Genomic DNA, 24,698 nt, shown 5'->3' with positions numbered 1-24,698 from the left:
ACTTCCAAGTATTAAGAATGTTGATATTTTTGTCTTTCAAAAATGTTTATACAAGGCCTAAGTTTGGGATTGATTAGTTCAAATGGTTGCCTCCACAATCTGTGATAGAAAGGCAGCACACTGAAATGCTATAATATACATTATATGTTGCAGGAAAAACACTGTAAATTTGTTTCAAAGACCCAATCTGAACATGAAACAACACCCAGTTATAGGCAGACATTGAGGTATAAAAAAAAAATATGGTACGATATTGACTGATGTTACCTGCCTTTTTCTGCACCGGCTGTAAAACCACACCGAAGGTTTTTGCGTGGCTTTTCTTTTGTGCATTTCCTGAACTAAGAGCAGCTGAAGCATCCAAGGCATTTTCAGCAACCGAAAAACAAGATGAACATAAAGTCATAAATAAGTTTCTTCATTTAAAACAAAAATATTTACAAAATACATCAGTTACAGGTGCCACAGTGATTTGAGAACCAAGAGAGAAAACAAGCAACGAGGAAGTAAACAAAGTTTGGCAGTCATTATTCTGTTAACAGTGTTGCAGGATGCATATATTACTGAGATACATCGATGTTAATTTGTTCTTCTGTCTTCAAGCAGTTGCTTGTGATGATTTGGGTCTTGGTCACAGTTTTCTGGACACACATGCAAGGCCTTCAATTGTAAGTACAGTAGCAGGTCAAAGACTTATCTTCACTTTTCAGTCTCCGCCGCAGACTCCATGGCAAAGTGACTAAACTAAAACCCTTCTTTGTCTTTTGACTTGGCTTTCTGAGGTGTTTTAGTACCCTGTGATCCACTTCCTTCCAGCTTCACAGAGGCTTCTGCCTGGGCCGAGTTGATCCAGGATGCCTTGAACGTTTTCTGCTCCGTGACAGGAAGCGTTGGGCTCCGCGTCGCTTCTCTCTCCTCCAAATCATCGAAACTCACTTCCTGAACGGCCTCCTGTTTCTTGAAGGAGTCCCTTCGCTCCGACAGCGCCAGCTTCCTCATCACAACCACCTCTTTGGAGTGGTGGTTGCCACCGCGGTGTTGTGGCGAGGCGGTAGCGCGGTAATGCTCGCTGCCTCCACTGGCTGTGTCCTGGTGGCCTCTCTGCCCTCCTCTGTACAGACCTTGACGGCCATGCTCACCGACACAGACGAACCCGGTGGAGGTGTCCCCCTCCATGTCCTCCAGCCCCTCCCCTTCAGACAGAGGCACCTCCATGGTGTGGCGACGGGTGCTGTAGGCCTTCCTATCTCCATGGTACCCACCTGTCATCTTGTCTCCCGTCAGCTTCTCTGCTGACTGGACCCTCTTGAGGAGCGGTGACCGCGGCGGTTCTGCACTGCGGGGACGCACAGAATGGCGGGTGATAGTGGGAGGGGACAATGTCTTGCCATGGAAACCCTGCAGAGACTTGGGGTGACTGGGGAGGCAGGATGGAGAGCACTGGGGAGAGAGGGGCTGAGGAGGGGGGATGCAGGCCAGCGGTGAAGGCGGGATACTGCTGGTGGACTTGCAGCGGCCGGCTTTGGTGTAGCGACCCATGACATGTAGGGAACTGGGACGGGCCTGTGGGACCGGCGAGTTAGGGGAGCTGGAGCAAGGAGAGGAACTTGAATCTGACAAAAAAAAAAAAAAAGAGGAAAAAAGTTTTGCATTAGTAGATATTTTTTCACAAGACCCAAAGAGATTGACAGCTCCCTTTTTGGGATGCAACTCACCTCCAGAGTAATCAGGAGCTGGAGAGCGACAAGGCGTAGAAGGCCCAGGAGAGAGACTCTGCGTGGGGGAGCCGGAGAGGCTGTCGCTAGATGACTGATGGAAACCCGAAGAGAAGCTACGACTACTCTGCATGGGCGGAGGAGGTGTGTGCTTAGACAGCTTCTTCAAGATGCTACGTCGTCTGCTGCGCAAGAGGAAAGAGGTGTCAGGTGTGTGTTTTGTCTGTAATAGTGTTCTTTGCATGCTTACTTGAGTACAAAGAGTCTCTTTCAATGAGGAAAAACAACAGCCAAAGGAAAAGACACAACCTCCAGAAACATCAATTGAACTGTACTTTACTTAAATTCCTTTTAATTTATATTAAAAGGAATTATCAAAGCTTCATCAGAGAATTTCTCTTTTTAAATCATCTGTTTTTTGGGGGGCTTTATTTTTAGATACAGCTAAGGATAGTCATAGGAATGGGTAGAGAGAGGGGACATGCGGCGGGCCATGAGATGGATTTGAACCTGGGCCGCAGAACCATTTAAAGTCAAGCTACAAAAGGTTGATCCGCTGCAGTCTCTTAGACAGTCCAATATGCAAGAGAATAGAATTTTATTACTTTAACTGCAATCGTTGGTGATTGACATCTGAAATGAATACTATACTTTGACAGGCATTCCTAATGTCTAACAGTAATGCAGCTGGGTATGACTTCATTCTCCCCTCATGTACCTGTCCTGTCCGTCCTTCCTTTTGCTCTTCTTGCTGCGTCTGGCCATCTTGGCCTTGTAGCTCCCTTTTCTGGCAGGGCCCACCTTGATGGACGTGTTCTCCAGATCAGTCGTCTGCAGGGTCACCCTGTTTCCACTCTATTGAAAACAAACCATTAACATAAACACCGACCGGCATTTGAGGCATTTTCTCTTAAGAATAGAGCCACAAAATGATGTGTAGTCACTTACACAAAGTATATGTGAGAAAGACTCAGAATTACAATTAGACTTTTACCCATGAAAACGCATTGCAAATCATCAAAATCTTCAAGATATCCTCGTACCTTGAGCAGGAGCTCCACCACCTCGGTGTGGACGAGTCCCTGGACCGATTCCCCGTTGACGTGAGTGATGAGGTCACCAGCTCTCAATCCTGCCTCGTGTGCTGGACTGCCTTCCTCAACACACTACACACACACACACACACACACACACGAACACACACACACACACACACACACACACACACACACACACACACACACACACACACACACGGCCATTTTACAAGAAAATCTAAAGACCATAAAAGTTGTTTTAATGTTATTTATAGAACTAAATGTTTCATAATTACACTCTAATTTCCTTGATTATACAACATTTGTCACCCCCACCAGCTCCTGAGATGAGGACACGTACCCAGACCATGTGGTGAACCGTGTAGACGTCACTATCTCCCATGTAGACTCTGATAGCTCGCAACGCAAAGCCAAACCTCTTCCCAGAGCTGTGGATGATCACAGGAGGCCTGAGGCAGCTGATGCTCACAGAGAGGTCCCTGCTGGGGGACGAATCTCTGGACGAGGGATTGGACGACAGGGACAAGGACGATTTGGGGCTCGTAGGAGGACCTGCTGAGTCATCTGGATTAGGAGAGGATTATTATAAAAGGTCAACGGATGAGAGGTTATGGATTGTATGTCTGATATTTTCTTACATTTTGCATCGCTCAGTATTCTTCCACAAAACTACCATAATACTAATGTTAAAAATAAAGGTTATTCTACTATGTGTCATTCTTAGTGAAACCATTTAAATGGGATAACATCATAATTAGTCAAGTGACGTTATTCTTATTTTGGCCACAGTATTAGTATTTATAGTTTGTGTGTTTAGTGGGTAAGTTAACCAGCATCACACTGTAGAGGGCACTGTAAACACATAAGTAGTCATTATCATTCTGTCTACCTGGGGTGATGATGAGGGACAGGCCAGAGACAGAGGCAGACTTGGGGACTTTTCCAGCTGAGGGCCTGGGTTTCTCTGGGGTCTCAAGCTGGTGGGCGATGCGCCGGGACGCCCCTCTTCGGAAGGATGGCCTGGTGCCGGTGCTGTTGCTCCGGAGCCGAATGCGTCGCAAGTTGGAAACCATCCCATCTAGAATCAGGAGGTACAGAGTGTGAGCACTGGTGTTTCATAATTGCTACATAACAAGAGAAGATAATGTACAGAGATCTGTGTGTGTCAGTCTTACCTTCCTCCTCAGCAGAGATGGCGAAGCGAGGCATGATGTCGAGGCTCTGGGTGCTGTTCATCACTAGTGGGCTGGCACTGCGATCTGACTGGGAGGAGCTGGACGAAGCACGAGGACGCAGACTGCCAGGAAAACACAGTAAACGTGCAGGATTTCAGTAAATATACATATTTATATAACAGTGTTTTCCCTGTAAAAACAACAATTGAAAATCTATGGAATAAATAAACAATGTGTTTTAGTCTGCATTGCATTTCCTGAAGAGCAGGTGAATGAGCTCTGGTATGTTTCTCAACCAGTAGTCATTTGGTTCCATACGTTTTGAGGAAAAAGCATTACCTAGTTATTTTATCAAATGTATTCATTGTTTTAGAAATGCTGAGCTCCTAAAACATCACAATTTTGTCAGTAGAGGTTATGTCAGTTTCATGTCTAACAGTCTATTTAGACATGAAATACTATTTAGCGTCACAGGGCAACCTTTCTCAGTGTGCACTGAATGGATAGCATGTCAGGCGGAAGAAGTCAGAGTTTATAGAGAAAACCCAGATCAACACTCCATATAGAAAGGATCAACCCTGTGTGAAGGTACAGTGTTCACCATGAATAACTATATACAGTATAGTGTTATTCTAAAAAAAAATGCTCATTCTGAATACAAAGTGCTTCATATTACACAAGAGAAAATTTGACACGTCAATCTCACATATTTCAGAAAACCGAAGCGAGAATGAGGGCTGGCGGTAATTATTTTCCTCTCATAATAAGGATATCACTCTCTCACGTTTCATGCTCCCACCTCCCCCTGTGTCCATCTGCCCTCCTGTCTCCACTGGCCAAGTGTTTGTGTCCATCGCCAGGGGAGAGGACTCCCCTTCCCTCCTCCTTCTCCTCACTGTGGCTTCGCTCTGACGACGACAGGCTCTGGTTGGACGGCGTGGAGGTGGACAGGTGCTCTGTGCTGCTGTACACCTAGAGTTTATGAAGCAAATGTAGATGTTTAATCAAGAAATTGAGAGTGCCGTTTTCTCAAAATCCACACCTTTGTTTTATTTTATCAAAGAGAAGTTAACCTCATCAGCCCTAGTGTATCCCTATAGGGGGACCCTAGGGCTTCTACAGGTGTTCTATAGCTCATATGCGCTTGATATGAATACCGGCCCCTATTGTCCTTGATCTCTAAAGAATCAGCAACTCCTTGCCTTTAAAAAAATAAAAAGAATATTTATTATTTAGAGTTTTTTTTATTGTATTTTTGCCTTCCCATCATGCTCCAGAGTAATACTGCAACTCTTTAGAAAGATTAATAATCACAATAAACACAAGCAATTACATGTTTTCAAGCCTTTCCAGTCCAAAAATCATGTTTTTCAGTTCAGAAATAAAAAAAAGCCATTGCTTTCTTGCGACGTCAATACTTTACACACAGTGATCTACCCACTGTTGGAAGATTCGTACAGTCTCTACGGTTACACACGTGGTACTATGAGCAAAATCCGACTTGTTAGGGGTACTAAATTAGCTAAATAGTGAAACGTTATAATCGCTCAGTCATGTTGTGGAGCTTTCGTAATTACATAATTATACAAATATAACGATCTTTTAAAAAAAATGTAGTCCATCGTTTCTCTTCTCACAAGGATTTACAGTACTTTAGCCGTTTAAATTTATAAAATCGGACCTGTGGTTGATGATCTAGAAGCGTTTGAGTAAAAACAAAAAAATCACTTCCTCATTATCGAAAAATCTGTAAAAAAAAGCTCTGGGCGGCAGAATTTAAGGGAAGATATGTCTTTTAATAATATATCTAAATATAATGCGTGAAATATTCTATAGGTGAAGATAAATAAGTACCTTGCTGAAGCGGTGGGCCACAGACGAGAACTGTCGAAGCTCCAGAGATGATTCATCATCATTGGTTTCATCATCATCATCATCATCATCATCTGAGTCCAGGTGACAGTAGCGCTCTGATCGGGCTGTAGGAAACACAATGATAGTGCATTAAATAATGGAAAACTGATGACAAGAGGCATTACTGTCCAATTAAGTCTCTGCAGGCCTCTCTTAGCCCTGTGTCCTTCTGTTTTTCTAGGAAATGTGTGACTAGGTTTGTCTGTGTACATGCAGACAGAGACCCACATTTGTATTGTAGTTAGGTGAGCCCAAACTGTATCATGAAAGGTGTGTACTTGTCCATAAATCTAACGGCTCTTCCACTTACTGTCAAAGTAGCTGGTGTCCTCCTCAGTCTCTAGTTGAGGTATAAATTCAGCTTTCTGTCTCAGGAGGCCGTTCCAGTCCAAACCCAAGAAGAACATGTGCATCTTCACCTCAGTGGTCCCACCTGGAAAAAAACAATAAATAAATCAGACAAATACGTTTGGCTTTCATATCTGCCCAGCTTGGGCCTGGTTTACAGCCCCTGCTCAGCCAATTTCTGCACGTGTCTCCTTAGGACCTGTACTTGTACCGCGCTTTTCTAGTCTTCCGACCACTCAAAGCACTTTAACACTACTTGTCATCATTCACCCCCTGATGACAGGGGCTAAGATGTCACCTTCCCATCAGGAGTAACCAACATTCATACACACATTTATACACTGTACGCAAAGCTACGGGAGCAATTTTGGGGTTTGGTGTCTTGCCCAAGGACACATCGACATTGGCTAACGGAGTCGGGGATCAAACCACCAATCCTCTGATTGAAGGACGACCCTGCTCTACCACTGAGCCAAAGTCGCCCTTCTTTGAAATACTCAAGTTAATAGTTTCTGGAGCTTTCATCAGTCATCACAGCTTGGTTTACCACAGCTCTGCCTCACTCCAGATATCAACTCTCATTTTCACAGCTTTGATGGAAGCATAAAGGTGAATTCTATCGTTGAAGGTGAAAGGGCAACTTTCAACACTTGACATTTATCCACATACAACTTGCACTGACTATCCCTCTCCAGTAAATCCCCAAGTGCATGGTTACCATGGTGACAATAAATCCTGCCTCTTCTTGGCCAGCAGACGGTAACCGTGCCGTGCATCACGGACATAGCCGGCTGTACTCTATAGGGCCTTGTCCACCCAATCACCATAGGTCACTCTGCTACCAACCTGTTCCCAGACGCTCCAGGGGGCTCTGTCTCAGCAGTCTGGTGATAAGGTCCTGGGTATCAGCTGGCAGAGCGTCTTCCCCCTCAGGCCAGATGATGTCATCTAGACAAAGCAGCACATACCAGTGATGCAAAGAAGGGATTTAATTACACAGAAACATTGTATAAACCTGAGGTGAGGCCAATAACCCAAGACTAAAATAAACAAAATAATTAAACTTTGTATTTGTATGTGGAAAGATGTGGTGACTCAGTAGCGATGCACTTACCGTTGACCACCTGACCGAAGAGCTGTTCTGGTGTGTCTCCAAAGAAAGGCACACAGCCCACTAAGAACTCATAGAGGATGATGCCCATAGCCCACCAGTCTACTGGCTTCCCATAGCCCTGCCTCAGGATCACCTCTGGAGCAATGTACTCTGGAGTGCCACACACCTGTTGAAAGAAAAAAAACAGACAAAAAAAGTAAAGATTGGTGTCAGTTAAGGTCAGAAAAACAACTGACAAGATGAAAAGATGAGAAGAGACAAACCTGTTTATCGATGAACTCTCTGGTATCCTTTTCTATATGTCCTTCATACAAGTTGGTGGTCATGTTCATGAGACCAATCTTCGACAGCCCAAAGTCTGTCAGCTTAATGTGTCCCATGGAGGTGATTAACAAACTATGAAAGATGGAAACAGAAATGTTTCATAGTAGATCAAACGCTAACTTCAAAGCATAGATCTCAGACTTGGTGAAAAATATCAAAAGGTTGTTTCAGAATATTTCGCGCCAACTTAAAAATGATTGCCTTAAAGATGAGGGCCAGTCTAAAAATGACTAAAGCTTGAAAGCACTTCGGTGCCGATACAAAGCAGAGAAAGGAAAAATGTAATATGTGAAATGAGGACTCACTTGTCAGGTTTCAGGTCTCTGTGTACGATGCCGTAGTTGTGAAGATACTCCAAAGCCAAGACAGTCTCAGCAAAATACATCCGAGACATGTCCACAGGCAGAGGACCAATATTTTTCAATAGGTTGGCACAATCCCCACCTTAAAGTGCAAAGACAGTCAAAAGCTTTGTTTAGGCTCTCTGAATGTCTGTGGCTTTTTTGCATTTACAGTGGGTGAAAAAAAAAAAAAAAGAAAGTAAATAATTTCTACATTCTAATACATATTAGTTTTGTGTGATATATTCCTGGCAAATAAATGGACATATACATGGACAATTCAAACCTTACCTTCTACATACTCCATGACCATGCAGAGGTGCCTCCGTGTCTCAAAAGAGCAGAACATAGAAACCACAAATGGGTTTTCAGCAAAGGTGAGGATGTCTCGCTCCACAAACACCTGCTGGATTTGGTTTCTAAGAATCAGGTTCTGCCGATTGATCTTCTTCATGGCAAAGCGTTGACGGGTTTCCTTGTGGCGCACCAGAAACACAGTCCTGCATGGCAGGAGAAAAGAGGGAGATGGACAAAAGGGGAGAAAGAAGGAAAATTACAGGACAAGCAGGGATAGGAGTTTATAAGGAAATGACGGGTACGAAAGGAGATACATTGAGCAAATAAACAGGGAAAATAAGGCGGGGAAAAAGATGAGGAAACATACAAATCACTTACTAGGGAATATCATTTCAGACTTGAAATGAAATTGCCCAGACAAATTCTAAGTGTATGCACAAAAATACTACAACAACACATCCTCATTTTAGTTTCTTTTCTGATTTTATTGGGCTCTCTGTGTTGCCCACAAAGAGTCTGAGTCAGTCGGACGCAAACAAAGAAGTCGGTTTCACTCACCCATAGGCGCCATTGCTAATGAGCTTGATAGTCTCAAAGTCGCTCTCCAGTGGTTTTCTGCGAGGAGGGGTGCAGGCTGCTCGGCTCTGAATCACACACATTCAAAAAACAGGAACTTAGCTGCTGCATCACTTCGGAAAAGCATGACGTTATGATGTTACTGTGATTAACAAATGCTCTATTCCCCACATCAACTGTATTTATCCATGCAACCCTCTATCCATGTTTAATATTTCTTCAGTGCAACTGCCATTGCTTTTAACATTACGTCACCCACCACTGTTTAATATAAGCTTATACCTGGCCAGATGTTGCATCTCCCGTGTCATCAGACTCTCTGCTGGTCACTCTGTGAATCGGACTCGTCTGCTCCAGGTGAACCATCTCTGAAATAGCAGCAGACACACTGATCAAACGCCTTTCAGTTTAAATAGACATCAGTAAGGACAGTAAGTGCTTATTCAACTGTTTTCAAATGATACAAACTGTCTAAGGATGCAAAACAAAATTACAACTTTCACTGTATAAAAGCATGTTTTTATATTATATATTTGTTACATCGTTAGTTTATAATGTTTCTGTTCTTTTCACTTATTAAATGTTTCCAAATCAGCTGAATTATGCTCTACTCGACTTGGATATCATACAAAGCAATACTGACTGTGGAGAGTATTTTATTTTAAAGCTGTGCAACATTTGTACACTATAAGAACAGATACAAAAAAAACTAAAAATCAAGCAAAAAGACAGCACAAGTAGTAGTGAGTGGAATAAAACATAAAGTAAGTGCCTTCATCACACATTTAAGGATGTGCCATATGTTTATTTGAAACAATAAAATGTTATCATGCATAAAATTCTCCATAAAATTAAGAATAATTACTGCAACAATAAAAAATGTCAGTAGGAATAGTGCCACTAACATTACCGTTTCTTGGTAAAAATCTATTTGTTGAACAAAGTTCTCAAATCAAGAGAACAGATTTTTTGAAAATCATGTTATTCTGGTAAAATAAGCAAGCAGCACAATTAATCTAAAACAAAGTATACTAAAATGTCCAAATAGACAGTTTAGTAGGTAAAATACAAGAATAAACGCCGCACCTTCCAAGGGATCCCTTGTGAGGCCGAGCTGGCTGATGATGTATCTGGGAATATCAGTCTTGATGCCATGGCCCACCTTAGCTTGACCCTCTGCTACCTCCAAACGTTGGTAAAACTCCTCTGGATCAAACTCCTGTGTTGTGATTTTATCGTTTTTTTAAATATCATTTAGTTAAAAAAAAATAAAAAGCACACGCTACAAAAATACTACAATAGCGCAGGAAGGTGTTCCAAAATAAATGCACATAGTTCCAGAAAAAGCTGCAAACTAGACACTATGAAAACACAGGAAACACAATTGCGATGTGATGAGAGAATTGGTAAAGTTGAAAAAGGGAATCCAGTGTGTTTCTCTTTAGGATTTATCAACTAAACAACTAAATTATCAACTAAACACCTACTGCCAATATCAAATATTGATATTGCTTTTAAAAATGACAACAACTCCCAACATCATCCTGTCTGACAAGATAAACTTGCAACTGTGTTATGATAACAGCTAAAACTATCAATATTTCACCATCTCATTCGTGTATTTGAGTCACCGATGAGAGACAGTTTGTTCAAGCATCGTTTTGATATTGTGTCACTGCTGTCCTCATGATCCCTTCTGTGTCTGCCAGTGAGTCTTACCAAACACTCCAGGAGCCGGGCAGGCCGAGAGATGACGATGAGAATCTTCTTGACCAATTTGGTGATGATGGCTACTTCCTCGCTCTCTGATCGCTCATACGCCTGATCGTGAAAGGACAAAGGATGATGGATTATTATTTTTGACTAAATCCAATTGGCACGAGCCATGAGGCAGCGCATCCCATCCCATCCACAGAGGCTGTGCCTGCACTTTGGCTCATAATATTTTTAGCATCCATTTAATCTTTTGACATCATCTGCTGGCAATTCAATCCATTCAATAGATCTGGGCTGGTATTTTAACATCTCACATCAGCATCTGTTTGCTGCCTTGTCAGATTTATAAATATTAGAAAACACCTGCAAATACACTTTTATTAACACTCATTGTCTCCATATCTTAGTCTAACATTGCCTTGCCTTGGCCAAACAGCAAGTTCAGAGTCACTGTGTTAGAGGTGGTGTAAGAATGATTTCAGTCAGAGAGCAGGTTAGACAGCTGACCATTTTGAAACAAGCTCTGTGTTTTACGCTGTAAAACCTGGGACAAGATGTGTTTCTAGAAAAGGTATAGTCTTTCAAAAGTTGCCAAGAAAAACAGTGTTACGAAACTGCAATTATAATTCCAGAGAAGAACTAGTGAGCACAGGGACAAATTCAAACATTTTAACATGTGACAACAAGGACCATTCGCTTAAAATAAATTCCCTCTCAAAGCTGGAAAACCACTTTAATGGCAAGATGGAAGAATAATTACAGAATTGTGGCCTTAGTGGAAATTTTAGACAAAATAACGTCTATCCCTGTTGTACTGTGGGATAAACTAAGCTACTAAGAGACTGGATGAACACAAGAAAGCACTGCATTGACTATACCAACTGTAGCTGATAAATCTGCAACAGACACTGTCATCTGGTTTGCAGAAGGCAGCATGTGCTGCAGTACAATTGTTATTAGAGGGTATGTAAAAAATAATTATACAACACGTGACCACTGCACAGATCAAAGGAAGTATATAAAATGACAACACAATGACTAACCAATGAACTGGAAACAACACTGAATAATAACCATTACATGACCTACTGTACATTTCAATGTAAAGTGTCCAGTAAAGCTACATTACAGCATAATGTCCTGGAGGGTTATCGGAGCAACCAACAATCAGAAATCCACTGATGATGTCTTAGAAAGAACAAACACTGGCTGAACAGTTGCACGGCTGAATAACAATCTAAAACAAAGTTGTGTGTGAGTAGTCCATGAGTCAGATGGAAACTCATCTTTTAGAGATGAGCAACACTCACCTCGTGCAGCAGCTTCTCCAGTTTCTCCTGCAGCTCCACAAAGTACCTGGAGGTGACCAGGCCTTTCTGGGACTTGTCCAGACAGTCTCTGGCGAGCTCCACCAGCTGGTGCTGAATGAATCCCAGCACGCCATCAGCCAGGGGCAGAACCGTGCCTGGGGAACACTCTGCAATGATGTCGAGCAGCCGACCCTCCATCTGAGCTGTCGCCTGGGAAACAACCAAGATGGAAAACTTCATTTCAAACCGTGACAGCAGTATTGTATTTACAATCCCTTTGAGTCAAGATTTTGACTGTCAGGAGTATTAAACTCTCCTGTCCTGGTTTCTATGAGTAAAAAAGCTCATGGGCATGCTAGTGGATAATCTTTTAACATGGAGCTGTATTTGCAAGCTGAACATATAAAAAGGCAATGAGAGAAAGACAACAGGAAAACAGTGGGGAGAAAAGCACCGACTATACCTTTGGAAAGCGTTCTTTGTAGACATGATTCATCATGACAATTTCATTATCAAATATTCCACAGGTCCGTCCAGGGCTGGATGACAATCAGGTAAAAGAAAGGGAAAAAAAACATTAAAGATCATATTTTTGCACAGATATAGTTCATCATTTATGGATGCTAATTTGAATCATACAAAACAAAATGTATTTGCAAACAGATTAGAGGAAGGGAGAAGAGCGCTTCCATTACAGAAGTATGTCAAAAGTTACTAGTTTATATATTAAAACAATGTCAAGCTCAACAACTGTCTTGTTAAAACTACATCAAATCCATAAATGTCTTACGAGTAAATAGCAAATGTTTGACTGAAAGCGTTTACTGCCATCCCGGGTCATAAACCCGGGTTTGAATATTACACTAATGTGATTCAGATCAGGTTCTCATCTGCAGTATCCATGACCACATCTGTTGTGTGCACAGGGCTTCAGTTACGAGAGGGCACCTTTAAAACTGTCCGTACACATTACAAATCAATGGACTGTCATCACAAATGTTGAAAATAGCCTCTATACATCACATACTACAAATAACAATATCAACTTGTGACATGCTCTTTACTATTTCTGGGTGACACAACAGTTGCAGTTGCTCAGCAGTGGTTTTATTTGAGGGCAATAGCAACAGTTAACCCCTTGGGAACTATTTGAGGGCAATAAGAAACGCCTAACACACCCTCTGGAGCTATTTTAGAGTAACATAGACCCTCGTCAATATTCCTTTGGCACATTCAATATGTGCAGTAACTTAGATGTTTTTTTGATGGTATTACAAAAGTCAGGTGGAATATATATATATATATATATATATATATATATATATATATAAAAATAATAACACATATGGGCAGAGACACGTCACAGAAAAAAACAATCACACCAATGTGTTGCCAACACCCTTCACAGCCCATTATTAAATTATCCAGCACTCTTCAACACAACAGCTATTTAAAGGGATTGTTTTAAGTGTTTAATGAGAGCAAACATGTTAAATGATGAGGCAACATGATCCCCTAGATATGCTTATCCAGGGTAACCATCACAGAGGCTATTTTTCCAGAACCATCTAAAATAATTATTGCACCTCATTCAAATCCTTTTTTACAAGGGTCTTTTTTTTAAATGAGCAGTAGAGTACTGCTCATTATATTCCTTAAGAATCTGGAGGTGGAAGTCTTTATATGTGTTCCACAGCTAGCATCTTCAATTATTACAGCAGAAGTTTCCAAGCAAAGTGGAGCAAAAGCAGAAGCACATTGCAGCTATGGTTAGACACGCCTCTTGTCTGGGCCAAAAAACTGACAACTGAATGTTAGCTAATAGGAAAATGATGACGGCAGACGAGAAACTTTGGTTCAATAATGAAGAATACAAATGGCAGTCCTGACTTTGCTTCTCCTCTTTGGTTTGAACTCATGTCATTGATGTTCCACCTGTAGCTATTCAGTTACCTATTGGACTATGGGCCTACACGCATACTTGTATCAACTAGAAAGTTAGCTTGCCTAACTCGTTAACCAACCCAGCTCGTACAGTAGGGCTTGAATGTGTTTTAGTCACACTTAAGCTCAGTTGCTGAGGTGTTACTTTTATGAGCTGTGAGTAGCTTCTCCATTCCTGTTGTGCACTGCATTGTGGGAAAATAGTGTCAACATAACACTACATTTATGTAAACAGTAACATTTACTGCGGGTACAGTAGAGTATTTTTGTACTTTGACAGTGTAATCACACTACTTATTTAACAGTGATGCAAGCAGTGCTAGAATGTGTTGCATTTAAAAAATGCAACACAATTCATTGTCAGCTATTAATTTTTTTATTATGGTTTGCATTAACTATGTTTTAACTATATTTGTATTTGTTTGACTATATATTTCTTTCTTTTGAAAGAAGAGTGCGTTAAAAATAAAATGCATTATTATTAGTTTTAGAATGCAGTGACAGGTCTCTTCTCTCTGGCCCAACTCGCACTCTTCTTTTTATTTTTTTTACATTTACCTACAATATTAGCTAGTAGAGGTGTGGCTCTTTAATAAAGTATGCCTTATTATTCTTTTGCTTCAAGCCATTCAAACCAAACTAATCTGATCACATTCTCACTTCTTCAAGTGGATGTCAGTGTTACAGAAATGTTTGCGTGACAAAGACAAAGAGTCCTTAGAATGAGGGCCCTGCCATGACTAAATCAATTCTAATAACACTCAATCACACATTTTGTGGACTAATTTATAATTTGATTTCATCGACAGAACTCTTTGTGGAGTTTTTCCACAAAGAGTCACACTCGGTTTTACAGTTCTGTCAGATATGTGCTTATCACACATTATCATGTGCTTGTGTTTATCAGATATGTGCTCAAAACTTTCTAGTAAATAAGTAATTCAATATTAAAAAAGCAGAAAAAAGGACTAATCGATGAAAGAAATCTTAAGTCAACGAAGACCAAAACGACCAATTAGTCAACTACCAGGGTGCAGCACCACCTCTCACCTGTACAGTATTGTTATGGTTCAGTTCAAATCAAAAGCTACCTGAGACTGCGAGAGCGGAGCCTGGCAGGTGGGGAGGCGTGTGGTGCTCCTTCTTCGTCTGCCACACTCTCCGTGCTCCGGAAATGTTTGAACAGGAAGTGGAGATCATCTTGCGTGGGCTGAAAGGGCAACTGGTGCAATAACTCCTGGGATGAAGACGACTGGGGGGAAAGAAATGTGCACACAGGTCAGTGTACTGGAATTTATTGTAAATATGTAATAAAAACATTATTTTTTATTTGCACATTTGTATCCATATCACGTTGTGCTTGTGCTGCTTTGATGACATCACATCCTGTGCCACTCCAATGCTTGCTCAGATTCACTCATTATTCTGTTAATGCTCAGAGTCTTAAGGCTTTCGTGCTCCACCATAGATCGGAACACTACAACAAGGACGCGCTGTTACAAGGCCGCAGTTAAGTAAAAGATAATAAATCCCTTTAGTTTTATAAATGACTGTGAGCTTTAGTGTTCTGCTCTCCTAAAGCAGGATTTCGTTCCCCTGCTGCAGCATGCCCTGAGGCCCACAGCAACGGCTGTTGTGTTGGCCATGCATGCATTAGTTTTCTCTTTCCGAGACAAAATGTGTGACACGCAGCCTGGAATTTATGAGAACTTCCATCTGGCTGGGGCCTTGTGTTTCACTGGAGGAAGAGCAAAGAGAAGAGTGGCTCATCTGACTGTAGAAAAGAGAGGAGCCTAACAGAGAGGGGAAAAAGTGAACGGAAAACAGAGAGAAAAGCACACAGAGTAACAGAACATAGGCGGGGAGAAGGAGAAAGATACTCTGAGGAGGAAACCAGAGACGGTTCAGAAGCGAGCGAGAGCAGCATAAAGACCTCACTGACAGCGGGCCTGAAAGGGACATTGTGTGGGAGCGCTGACCTCACCGTCTCCAAGCCATGTGGTTGGCCATACAAAATTACAGCCGTGGTATTGGAGAACAGATATTGTTTTTACAGCCAACTGCAGTTTCAGTGATGACTTTCAAGACAAAATCTCAAGGTAATCAGCACAAAAACCATCAACAAACAGCTGATGGTGTAGCTGGGCAGCACACTGCATTTTGTTGACTTTTCCCAAAAGGATAAGCCAAGTGAAGAAATGTGAAACAGTACTGTACTGAAACTGTACAGTCCCTACTCCTGTGTGTAGTCATCCAGGAAAAGGAACCATGCATTTCAACAAGGCCCGTGTTAGTTTAGTGAAAAGACTTATAATTGCTGTACTTTCCCTCAGTCAAAAGGGGCAGCTCAAATACTTTTGTATGGAGTCATGTATTTTATAAGGATGGTCACATGCTAAAATATGAACTTAATCACTCTTTGTTTCCACTAAAAATACTTTATTGTTGAATTCAGGCAGAAAAGCACACATTATGGAGTAAAATTCTGCGTATATTTTAATTGTCACGTCTGTATAAAAATGTCTATAATATAAATCACTGCAGGAAAACTCATTTCCATTTCCTGTCTGTAGTGGAAAGTGCAATAAAAGGCTGACGATAGAGCAATGCATCATCGTTGGACAAATCCTGTTGTGACTATGTCATTAAATAGCACACATTTCCATTCAGCTGTTTTGTATCAATCAAGAGTGTGGTCAAGCAGACTGTCAAGTAACTGTGTTGTAATGACGGGAAGTTTTCCACCTGCCTTTAAAAATGTTCTCTATTCGCATTTGTTGAACATATGATCTCAACTGTATGCTGTCTGCAGAAGCCACCTGCTCTGTGAGTGATACTGGATACTCAGTTTAAAAAGTTTGTAGATTGTTTCTGAAGAACAGAGGCGGTGATCAGCTTGGATCAAAACAGCCAAAGACATTCCTCGTTCGCGTTATCTACCTCTAAGTTTTCCATTAGGCTCTATAGACTTTTTCAAGACAAGCTGAATCTGCATCACTTTACTCAAGACAATAAATATGCTTGCAGTCTTTTGCTGTGAGCGTTTTGTCACAAGGTATAAAACACCGCTTTCACAACTCATCTAAACTACGGTTTAGGTGCACAGCCCTTTGATAATATAACTCACTCTGTACACTGGGGTTTACTGTAAATCAACAAGCATTTAAAGGTGGACTTATTTCCTACACTGTGTGCTATCTGATGGGATTTACAGTTCAGTCAGTCAGCACTGTAAGCTTACAAGACACCCTGGTCTTGTAAACTGATTGATACACTATAAGTAACACAGGAAGCTAAATGGTCCCATGACAGTAGTCTGGAAAGGGGTCGAATATCTGATGAGGGTAAGAGACAGACCTCACTGCCACTGACGATTGCAGGGAAGTGAAGACAGACATTGAGAGAACAGAAAGAGACTCAGCTTACCGATACTGATGAACTGGGTGCATTGGTGCAGTATCCAGACGAAGGAACTGACGCCACAGACCACCTTCGCCCATCCGCTCTGCAGACACAAAACAGTAACAAACTGTTCAGTGGTAGCTCCCCATCAGATATGAAACCTACACATCCGGTTGACTCGCTCCAATCTTCAAAGCTTTTCCTTTTCTTTTCTTTTTTTAAACCTGCAAATCTCATTTCATACAAATATACCCATGCAAGTTTAACTCGATAACATCTGATGCTTAAAACTGTGTCAATAAAAAGAAGAAACAGATGATTGTTGTTTTCTTACCTTTCAGTGCGTGCCAGTTGGCTACACAGATGCAAACATGAGGATGGCACAAATGAAGAGTGAGAAAGAGAGGAAGAGGGGTGAGCGGAGACACAAAGAGAGAAAGAAAATAAACACTGTTTAATGATAGTGACCGAGTAAGTCTGGCTGTCAGTCATAGCACTGTTTGTCTGTCACAGCTCGCAGCCGGTGGCAGTCTGTTGCTGAACACCTGCCAAGCTGCCCTCATACTGCAGCACTGAGACCCACTGAGAGTTGACTCGTGACTCATTATACAGACACACACATTCACCAACAAAATACACACTCAAACAGTGCCTAGTGCATATATTATGAAACTCTCAAATGAGAGAACTACGACTACAGAAAAGCTAAACTTTTTGGTGTGAAATTTCCACCCCTGCCCCACCTCTATATCCATTGCCCTTCCACTTAATATGGCACTCTGAGGACGTGGCATAGAGTCCCTCACTGATTCAATCTGTGACGACAAGGATGGCCAAATGTTTTCTCTCACAAACCTGCTCTGGGGGACATGCAGCTAAATCTGGGGTGACACAATACAATTGGACGGTTCTGCTACAAGTGTGACTGACATCTGAGGATTAGTCAGTGTTTCCTCATCTGGTTCATATCCGATATGTATGGCAACTGCTGTGTGTTATCAGACGCCTTATTACTGATGCTAGCTTGTTTTAGTAAGGTCCTGCAAGTCTGAAGAGGAAAGAAACTAAAGTTAAAAACACAGTTTGGAATTGATATAAGAATCAATGCCTGGGGTGTAAAAGGAGAAGAAAAAGTGGTTAAAACCTCCAGGTTAAAAAAGAGGATATTTAATGGTGAAGAGGGAGCTGCAGCTCAACTTTTAAAATTTACACAATCTTTACGCGTGTGCCAACTTCTGCGTGTCTGACTCTTCCATGTTTATATGATAAAATAATTGCTCAAACAGCAGGGCTATACAGCTTGTGTGAATAACAAATAAACCCAGTAGAGCACTCAAAAGTGCAGCCACCGCATCTGTCTCCACATTGGCAGCTTAAAAAGTCTCAATAAATATAGATGAGTCATACAGGCTTGTGCGTGGCAATTCTATCAGGAGACCTCCCCTCTCCATCCTCCAGCTTTAGTGCAATATGCCGTAATGCACCGCTGCATTAAATGATAATTCATAACACACGATATTTTAGATAAGCAGCCTCTATATTTAAAGTACATTCAGTGAGAGAAGCCGCAAAATATTTCCTGCTACTGGACGAGGGTTCTAGTTACAGCTACGTTTCCTCTAAATCCCAGTGAGTCTGTACACAGTTTGAAGAAGCATGATGAGAGGGCAAGCTTTGCAATTTTTCCCCATAATCACAGACTCTCCAAGTAATGAGCGTTTGCAACGACTTGTCGCCTTAATTGGCTTAACAAATGCCAAGGTCCATGTCCAGCAAATGGCCCTGGGGCCTTTTTGATGGTTGGACGTGCTTCTCCATTGCCTCAATTCAACTACAGGGGCAAAAGGAACCAGCCAGGGTATAGTCATTACTCATGCAACGTAGTTTCCTCCAAAGCAAAGTATCTGTGCTTTTTCTTAGCATATGTTTTTTATTCGATAGCTTCAAATAATAGAAAACCATTATGCTCTGGTTCATTTTTAGTTTTTGGAGAAGTAAGGCATTAACCTTGCTCGAAAATATTGGCCTTTATTTCTTGTGTTTTGAACTTAAGCAGACTAGAATTTTGTCATCTTTACAAATGAACCTACTCTAATGTTAAAGCTCGGGTTGGTAATCTTGAGAACAAGCAAGAGTAAGCTAGATTTGAAAAATCATCCAACAGAGAAACCCACCCAACAATTTTCTATTGACAAGCAAGCAAGCAAGTCTTACCACTTTTACAGTTATTGTACTAGGCAGGCAAAATAGTCCTGCAGTAATGTGGCTAGGCTCAAGTGCCTTAGAACAACTTCATATTAAAAAGCATTTGAGCTCATTCTTACCTGCGGGCAAACTGGAAGTTGGCAGAGGTGCTGGCAGAGACATTTCTGGGGCTTTCTGAAGGGCTGCTGCCAGCTGTAGAAACAAAACAGTAACAAACTTTGAAAATGAGCAACCACTATGTGTATGACTATGTGTGTGTTTATTCATCCACTATCTGTCCCCTTGTTTTACGTGATCAGTTTGAAATATGCTCGAAGATCATTTTGTAACCGATTTGACTTCACAGCTCAACCTGAAAACCTTTTTTTATGCAGCGACACCCTCACAAAGGCTAACTACGCCTCTTCCCTGCCTAATCAAATAATCTCAGTTTCAGCAGACAGCCGGGACTCCTGGTGTTGATCACACCACTTGAAAGGGTCCCGAAACCATTTTCATGCCAGTAAAACACAGCCACACCCTGAGTCACTTAAAAAAAATGTGTGTGAGAAAGAATGAGTCTCTAATATAGCCCTTCACACACCAAGATGAAGGAATTAGTAGCATTGAGGAACCTAATTGAAAGATATCATCATGAGGAAAACTATTGTATCTCGTGCACATTATTACTAACAGCAATGGAAACTTGATGAACACACCAGAGGGAAACCAGTGCAAGTTGTGTGACTAAAATTAGGCTGAAGGCACATGTACAAAACAAAAAAGCTAATGTGGTGGTCTCCTCATTCTATCTTCATCAGCTTGTCTGTACTCCATGTCTATGTAAATGTCTATGAGCCTCTAGTTTAAATGCCAAACAGTATCACACACTGAGCCGAGCAGACACGCAACTATAAACAACACACAAGTACCTGTGGCAAGTGGGAGAGGCGAAAGAGGCCGTGAGAGCGTGGGCGACGGGGTCCCGACCGCCAAACTCCTTCGTTTGTTGTTACGGGAACTGTGAGGAACAAAACAAACAGCAGAGAGAAAGCATTCACTTATGCTCGGGAATTATAAACACAATCACTGAGCAACAGTCTTTTATCAGTGCAGTAAAATAAAACAGTCCACCTATGAACCTGATTTTTTGATCGTGATAAGGAAAACACTGATAACTGTAATCATACTAATAGTGCTGTTAATACATAGAAATACACGCAAAGCTAAAAATATGTATGTTAACAAACACAATCAAACTGAATGTACTGGTACATTTGACTAATGTGCCAACACTAATTAAACAGGTCACATTTTGATGTTATTTATTGAAGATATTTTTATATTTAAGAGAATAAAAACGTTTCTGACTACAAGAGTAACCAAAATAAGTGTGATGTACCAGCATAAATCAACATCCTGTGAATGATGAGTTGTATGGACTATGTAGGAAGGTATTCCATTCAAGTATCAATGGTGATCAGAGGATGCCTCCTGTGTCTGGAAGTATTTTCATATGAGAATATGGGAAACATCTGGAAAGAGTTGTGATTGTACCAGTGGGAGCAGCTGATCCTATAAAACAGCCTTGGCTGGTTGTTATACAATTAAATGCAAAGAAATGTGTGGACCCAATGACTCCCATGACATAATATACTGTCCACTCCATTAAAGATCCATCGCCACAGATGAACACAACCTGCATCCACACGTAGACAACACAAGATGATCAATAGGCAAGAAAATCAATGACCAGATTGTTTTTGGTTCAGTAGGTGATGAACATTTTGATGCAAACTTTTTCCCCAAAACACATAACTGTTGTTTTTAAGATGGTCATATGTTTTATAGTGATGACAGTTTGATTCCTTCTGCCCTGTTTTACTTGCAACCAGTGCAACCACTTTGTTGGACCAGTTTTGTTGAAATGTGGTATATTTTGTTAGAATTAATTACATTGCTACTGCTCAGCTGTTTTGATGAATCTAAAAATCAGCCAATCACTCTATGGAGCTCCTGTTAGGAAACCTTTTTCTTAGAAAAAATCCTGGATTCAAGTGATGACTAGCAGACCTGTTTAAAAGCTGGCAGAAACTACTAGGTGGCATTTCTCTGAGCATGAGTCATCCACACAGATGCCAGTGTAATTAGGATGCTCTTACTTTTATTTTCAAATGATACTTTGTCCATTTCCTGTACATATGGGTGCATATATGGTGCCTGGAGGCCTCTGTATGCTGGGTGCTCACTCTATATGTGCCAAAGTCTACATACAGAATAGAATTTGGGCTCTGTTTTTCATTTACTTTTACATTCCCCACTAAGCTGTATATAATCCGCTCATGCTCTCCGTTTCATCCAGATCATATTGATGTCGTCTCTCTCTCACTCTCTGGCAATGACCTAAAATAATCAAGGATCTGAGAGAACAACAAAGCCTGACGTTTCTGGGTCGACGCCGAGGCAGATTCAAAACAGTATATGGTCAAAAAGACTCAAAGTGGCAGCGAGGGCACAGCAACAGAGAGAAGGGAGAGCCAATAAATGCTTGTCTTTGGCTGCAACGACAGACCAACCACAGAAAGATGCTGTGAATGTGCACCATCATCTCCTTCTTCCTATCGGAAAATAAATAAACTGACACCCCTTTCAAACTATAGAGCCTGGGTGAAAAAAATGGCATGAAACTTAAGCATCAATTTATTACACCATGACCACAATCAACACTTGGTAATAAGTAATAAGGGCACTCATATTTGGGACTAACAATAGCAGTTTGTAGGGACCGTGCAGGCAGCCATAGCATGATGAATGTAGGCCACTGAGATGCAGGCCTGCATGCTTCACATGGCTGCGGATGGTGAAGGACTGCATTTATTCACTGAGCTCCATTCAAAGTCACGCTGTGTTGACTGAGTTACATCACTGAACCAACGCTACAGGGGAAAAGTGGATAGTTTGATACTCCACAGAATGTCGTTAGCGGACTGTTAATGGTTAGTACAAATATATTGCATTCATTTAAAAGATGAGGTTTTCTTACATTGTAATCATTTGTGTTGCAGTGTATGCCATTGACAGCAGCTACAACATATGCACAGTGTACTAGAATCACAACAAAACGACATATGCAGTAGAAATGTGACATGATGACAAATGCCATCTAAAATCCATAAATCACCATTAGGTCACTACGGACGCATTGATTGCCAAATACACACGAAGTCCCTACAGGGCATGAAAAGGCGAATCTTACAGCTCTACTTAATGAGGGCTGATTGCATTTATCTCGCAGATAAAAGCGCATCTACAACGCTACAGTCCCACTGACCACATCAGCGTATCGATCCGCACTGGCACTTTGCGTGGCTTTATGCGACAGCTGGGAGCAGACAATGCAGTCTGCCCCCATACACAACACTCTACAATGGCCACGTTTCTCTGTCGGAAACAAAAACTAGGGCGGATGTAGCAGCCGACACGTACAGTAACGTACGCCTATCACAGACACCACAATGGCACGATCAGTCTGTGCGCCGATAACGTTACCGGGACACGGTTTGAGGTTTGCTGCGAGGCAAATAGCTCAACATACACGTTCAACAAATTGCTGTTTTGTCAGACAGTGAGCGGCTCAGCTCAGCGGGGAGCTGATGTCAACTCACGTTAATTACAGGCGTAGCAGACGTTTTCGCTTTGCTGCAGACAAGACTGTGTCGCTGTTTCACACAGGCACAGATTGATCCAGAGCGGCTATAATGATTTATTTACCTTTTCGACCTTTTCATCATGGCCCCAGTCACGAAACTAGTTTTGTAGCTCGGCAACACGGTCCAATAGTAGTTCTGGTCCGACATGTTGATGGTGGTGACCGATAAATAAATCCGAATATGAGAATGGTCCTCTTGTTAAAGTGGGAGCATCATGTTAAACTGTCTCTCTTGGGGAGTTGTTATCATTGGCGGTGGTTAGGCCAGTACGCAGTGTCCAACGGCGGAAACCCCATTTAGCTTCGGTACAAACTGACCCCAGACCCGCGGCTCGGCAGCTAGGTGATGGTGAGCGGCTGCATTGGCCATGTCCGCCCTGCCCCCTTCTCCCCGTTACCAGCTAAATTTCCGAAACAGCCTGTCTACCGCGGGATATGACATTATCGAGCGATATCTTTGTCAAAATAGAGGGTGATACAAACTTTCCAGTCGCACCAGCAACGCTGTAACGCGCATGCGCGTCAGCACGCGCCCAAGGGAGGAGGGACTAGTGATGCCTTCAAGTACTGCCGGAAACATAGGAGTTAACGACTAGAACACAACCTAGAGCCCGGAGAAAAACAGAAAGAAGACTGAGGAATTGAGTATTTCCAGCGACATCGGCATTCATACCCCGATAAAATGCATGCAGCTAAATATCTTTCAAAGCATCTATAAATGTAAAATGTGTATGGCTAGCTGCACTAAGGATACAATTTAAAGGAGTATGAAGGATGCATTTTTTTAATCAGGTAATATTGAGATCCTTATGAGATTCTTGCATTTTAAAACGCAGACACTGTCCAGACGTCCCTCTCTCCAGCAACGTTTTGCACCTCCTCCTGGGGACCAAGAGGCGTTCCCAAATCAGATGAGATATGCAATATCTCCAGGTTGTTCTGGTTCTCCCACTAGTTGGATTGGCCCGGAAAACCTCCTAAGGAATGCATCCAGGAGGCATCCTTATCAGATGCTCAAATCACCTCAACTAGCTACTCTGGATGTGAGGGGGTTGTGGCTCCACTCAAGGTTACGCCAACAGAAGCACATCATCTGCAAATAGCAGAGAAGCCATGCTGAGGCCCAAAACCAGACACCCTCTTTTTTTTCTTCTTTTTTTTTTACTTCCTGCAGAGAATACGGACACAACTCTCCCTCCGGTTGTATAAGAACAAATGGCTCAATTGTGACGGCTTCGGTAACCCATACTTCCATAGCCCGGCCCTGCAGGAATCCCCGGGGAACACGGTTTAAAGCCTTCTCCAAACCACAAAATATGTGTAGACTTGATGAGCAAACTGCCATGACCCCTCTAATAACCTTCAAGGGTAAAGAGCTTGTCCACTTTTTCATGATCAGGACAGAATCTGTAATTGCTCCTCCTGGATCTGAGGTTCGGCAATCTCTCAAAGCCTCATTTCCAGCACCCATGCATTTAACTTCACAGTTTCACAAGCAGAGGTAATTGTATTACTTGTACATTTGTTTGTGTGCTTGAGTCAAAATGTACATGGCGCATATTGCCTTTTCA

The 24,698-nt window shown here is 41.9% G+C and overlaps 1 protein-coding gene across 1 annotated transcript; it reads right to left on the bottom strand.

Moving 5' to 3' along the window:
• Positions 1–744: 744 nt before the first annotated feature.
• Positions 745–23,275, bottom strand: mast3a (microtubule associated serine/threonine kinase 3a; the record flags this gene model as incomplete). Its single annotated transcript, XM_079229338.1, has 27 exons — positions 745–1,613; positions 1,716–1,900; positions 2,434–2,570; positions 2,759–2,881; positions 3,114–3,337; positions 3,663–3,851; positions 3,949–4,070; positions 4,748–4,920; positions 5,803–5,927; positions 6,173–6,295; positions 7,057–7,158; positions 7,325–7,490; positions 7,588–7,720; positions 7,954–8,092; positions 8,281–8,489; positions 8,845–8,930; positions 9,145–9,230; positions 9,949–10,081; positions 10,582–10,683; positions 11,889–12,098; positions 12,352–12,427; positions 14,924–15,084; positions 17,259–17,337; positions 17,569–17,589; positions 19,559–19,631; positions 20,351–20,439; positions 23,190–23,275. 27 exons carry the CDS (start codon positions 23,273–23,275, stop codon positions 745–747), a joined length of 4,221 nt encoding a protein of 1,406 aa, XP_079085464.1.
• Between the last annotated feature and the right edge of the window lie 1,423 nt (positions 23,276–24,698).

Source organism: Taurulus bubalis (assembly GCF_910589615.1).
Source record: "Taurulus bubalis genome assembly, chromosome: 1".
Lineage (NCBI taxonomy): Eukaryota > Metazoa > Chordata > Actinopteri > Perciformes > Cottidae > Taurulus > Taurulus bubalis.
Note: the sequence above shows the minus strand (reverse complement) of the source record. Positions and strands in the feature narration are given on the sequence as shown.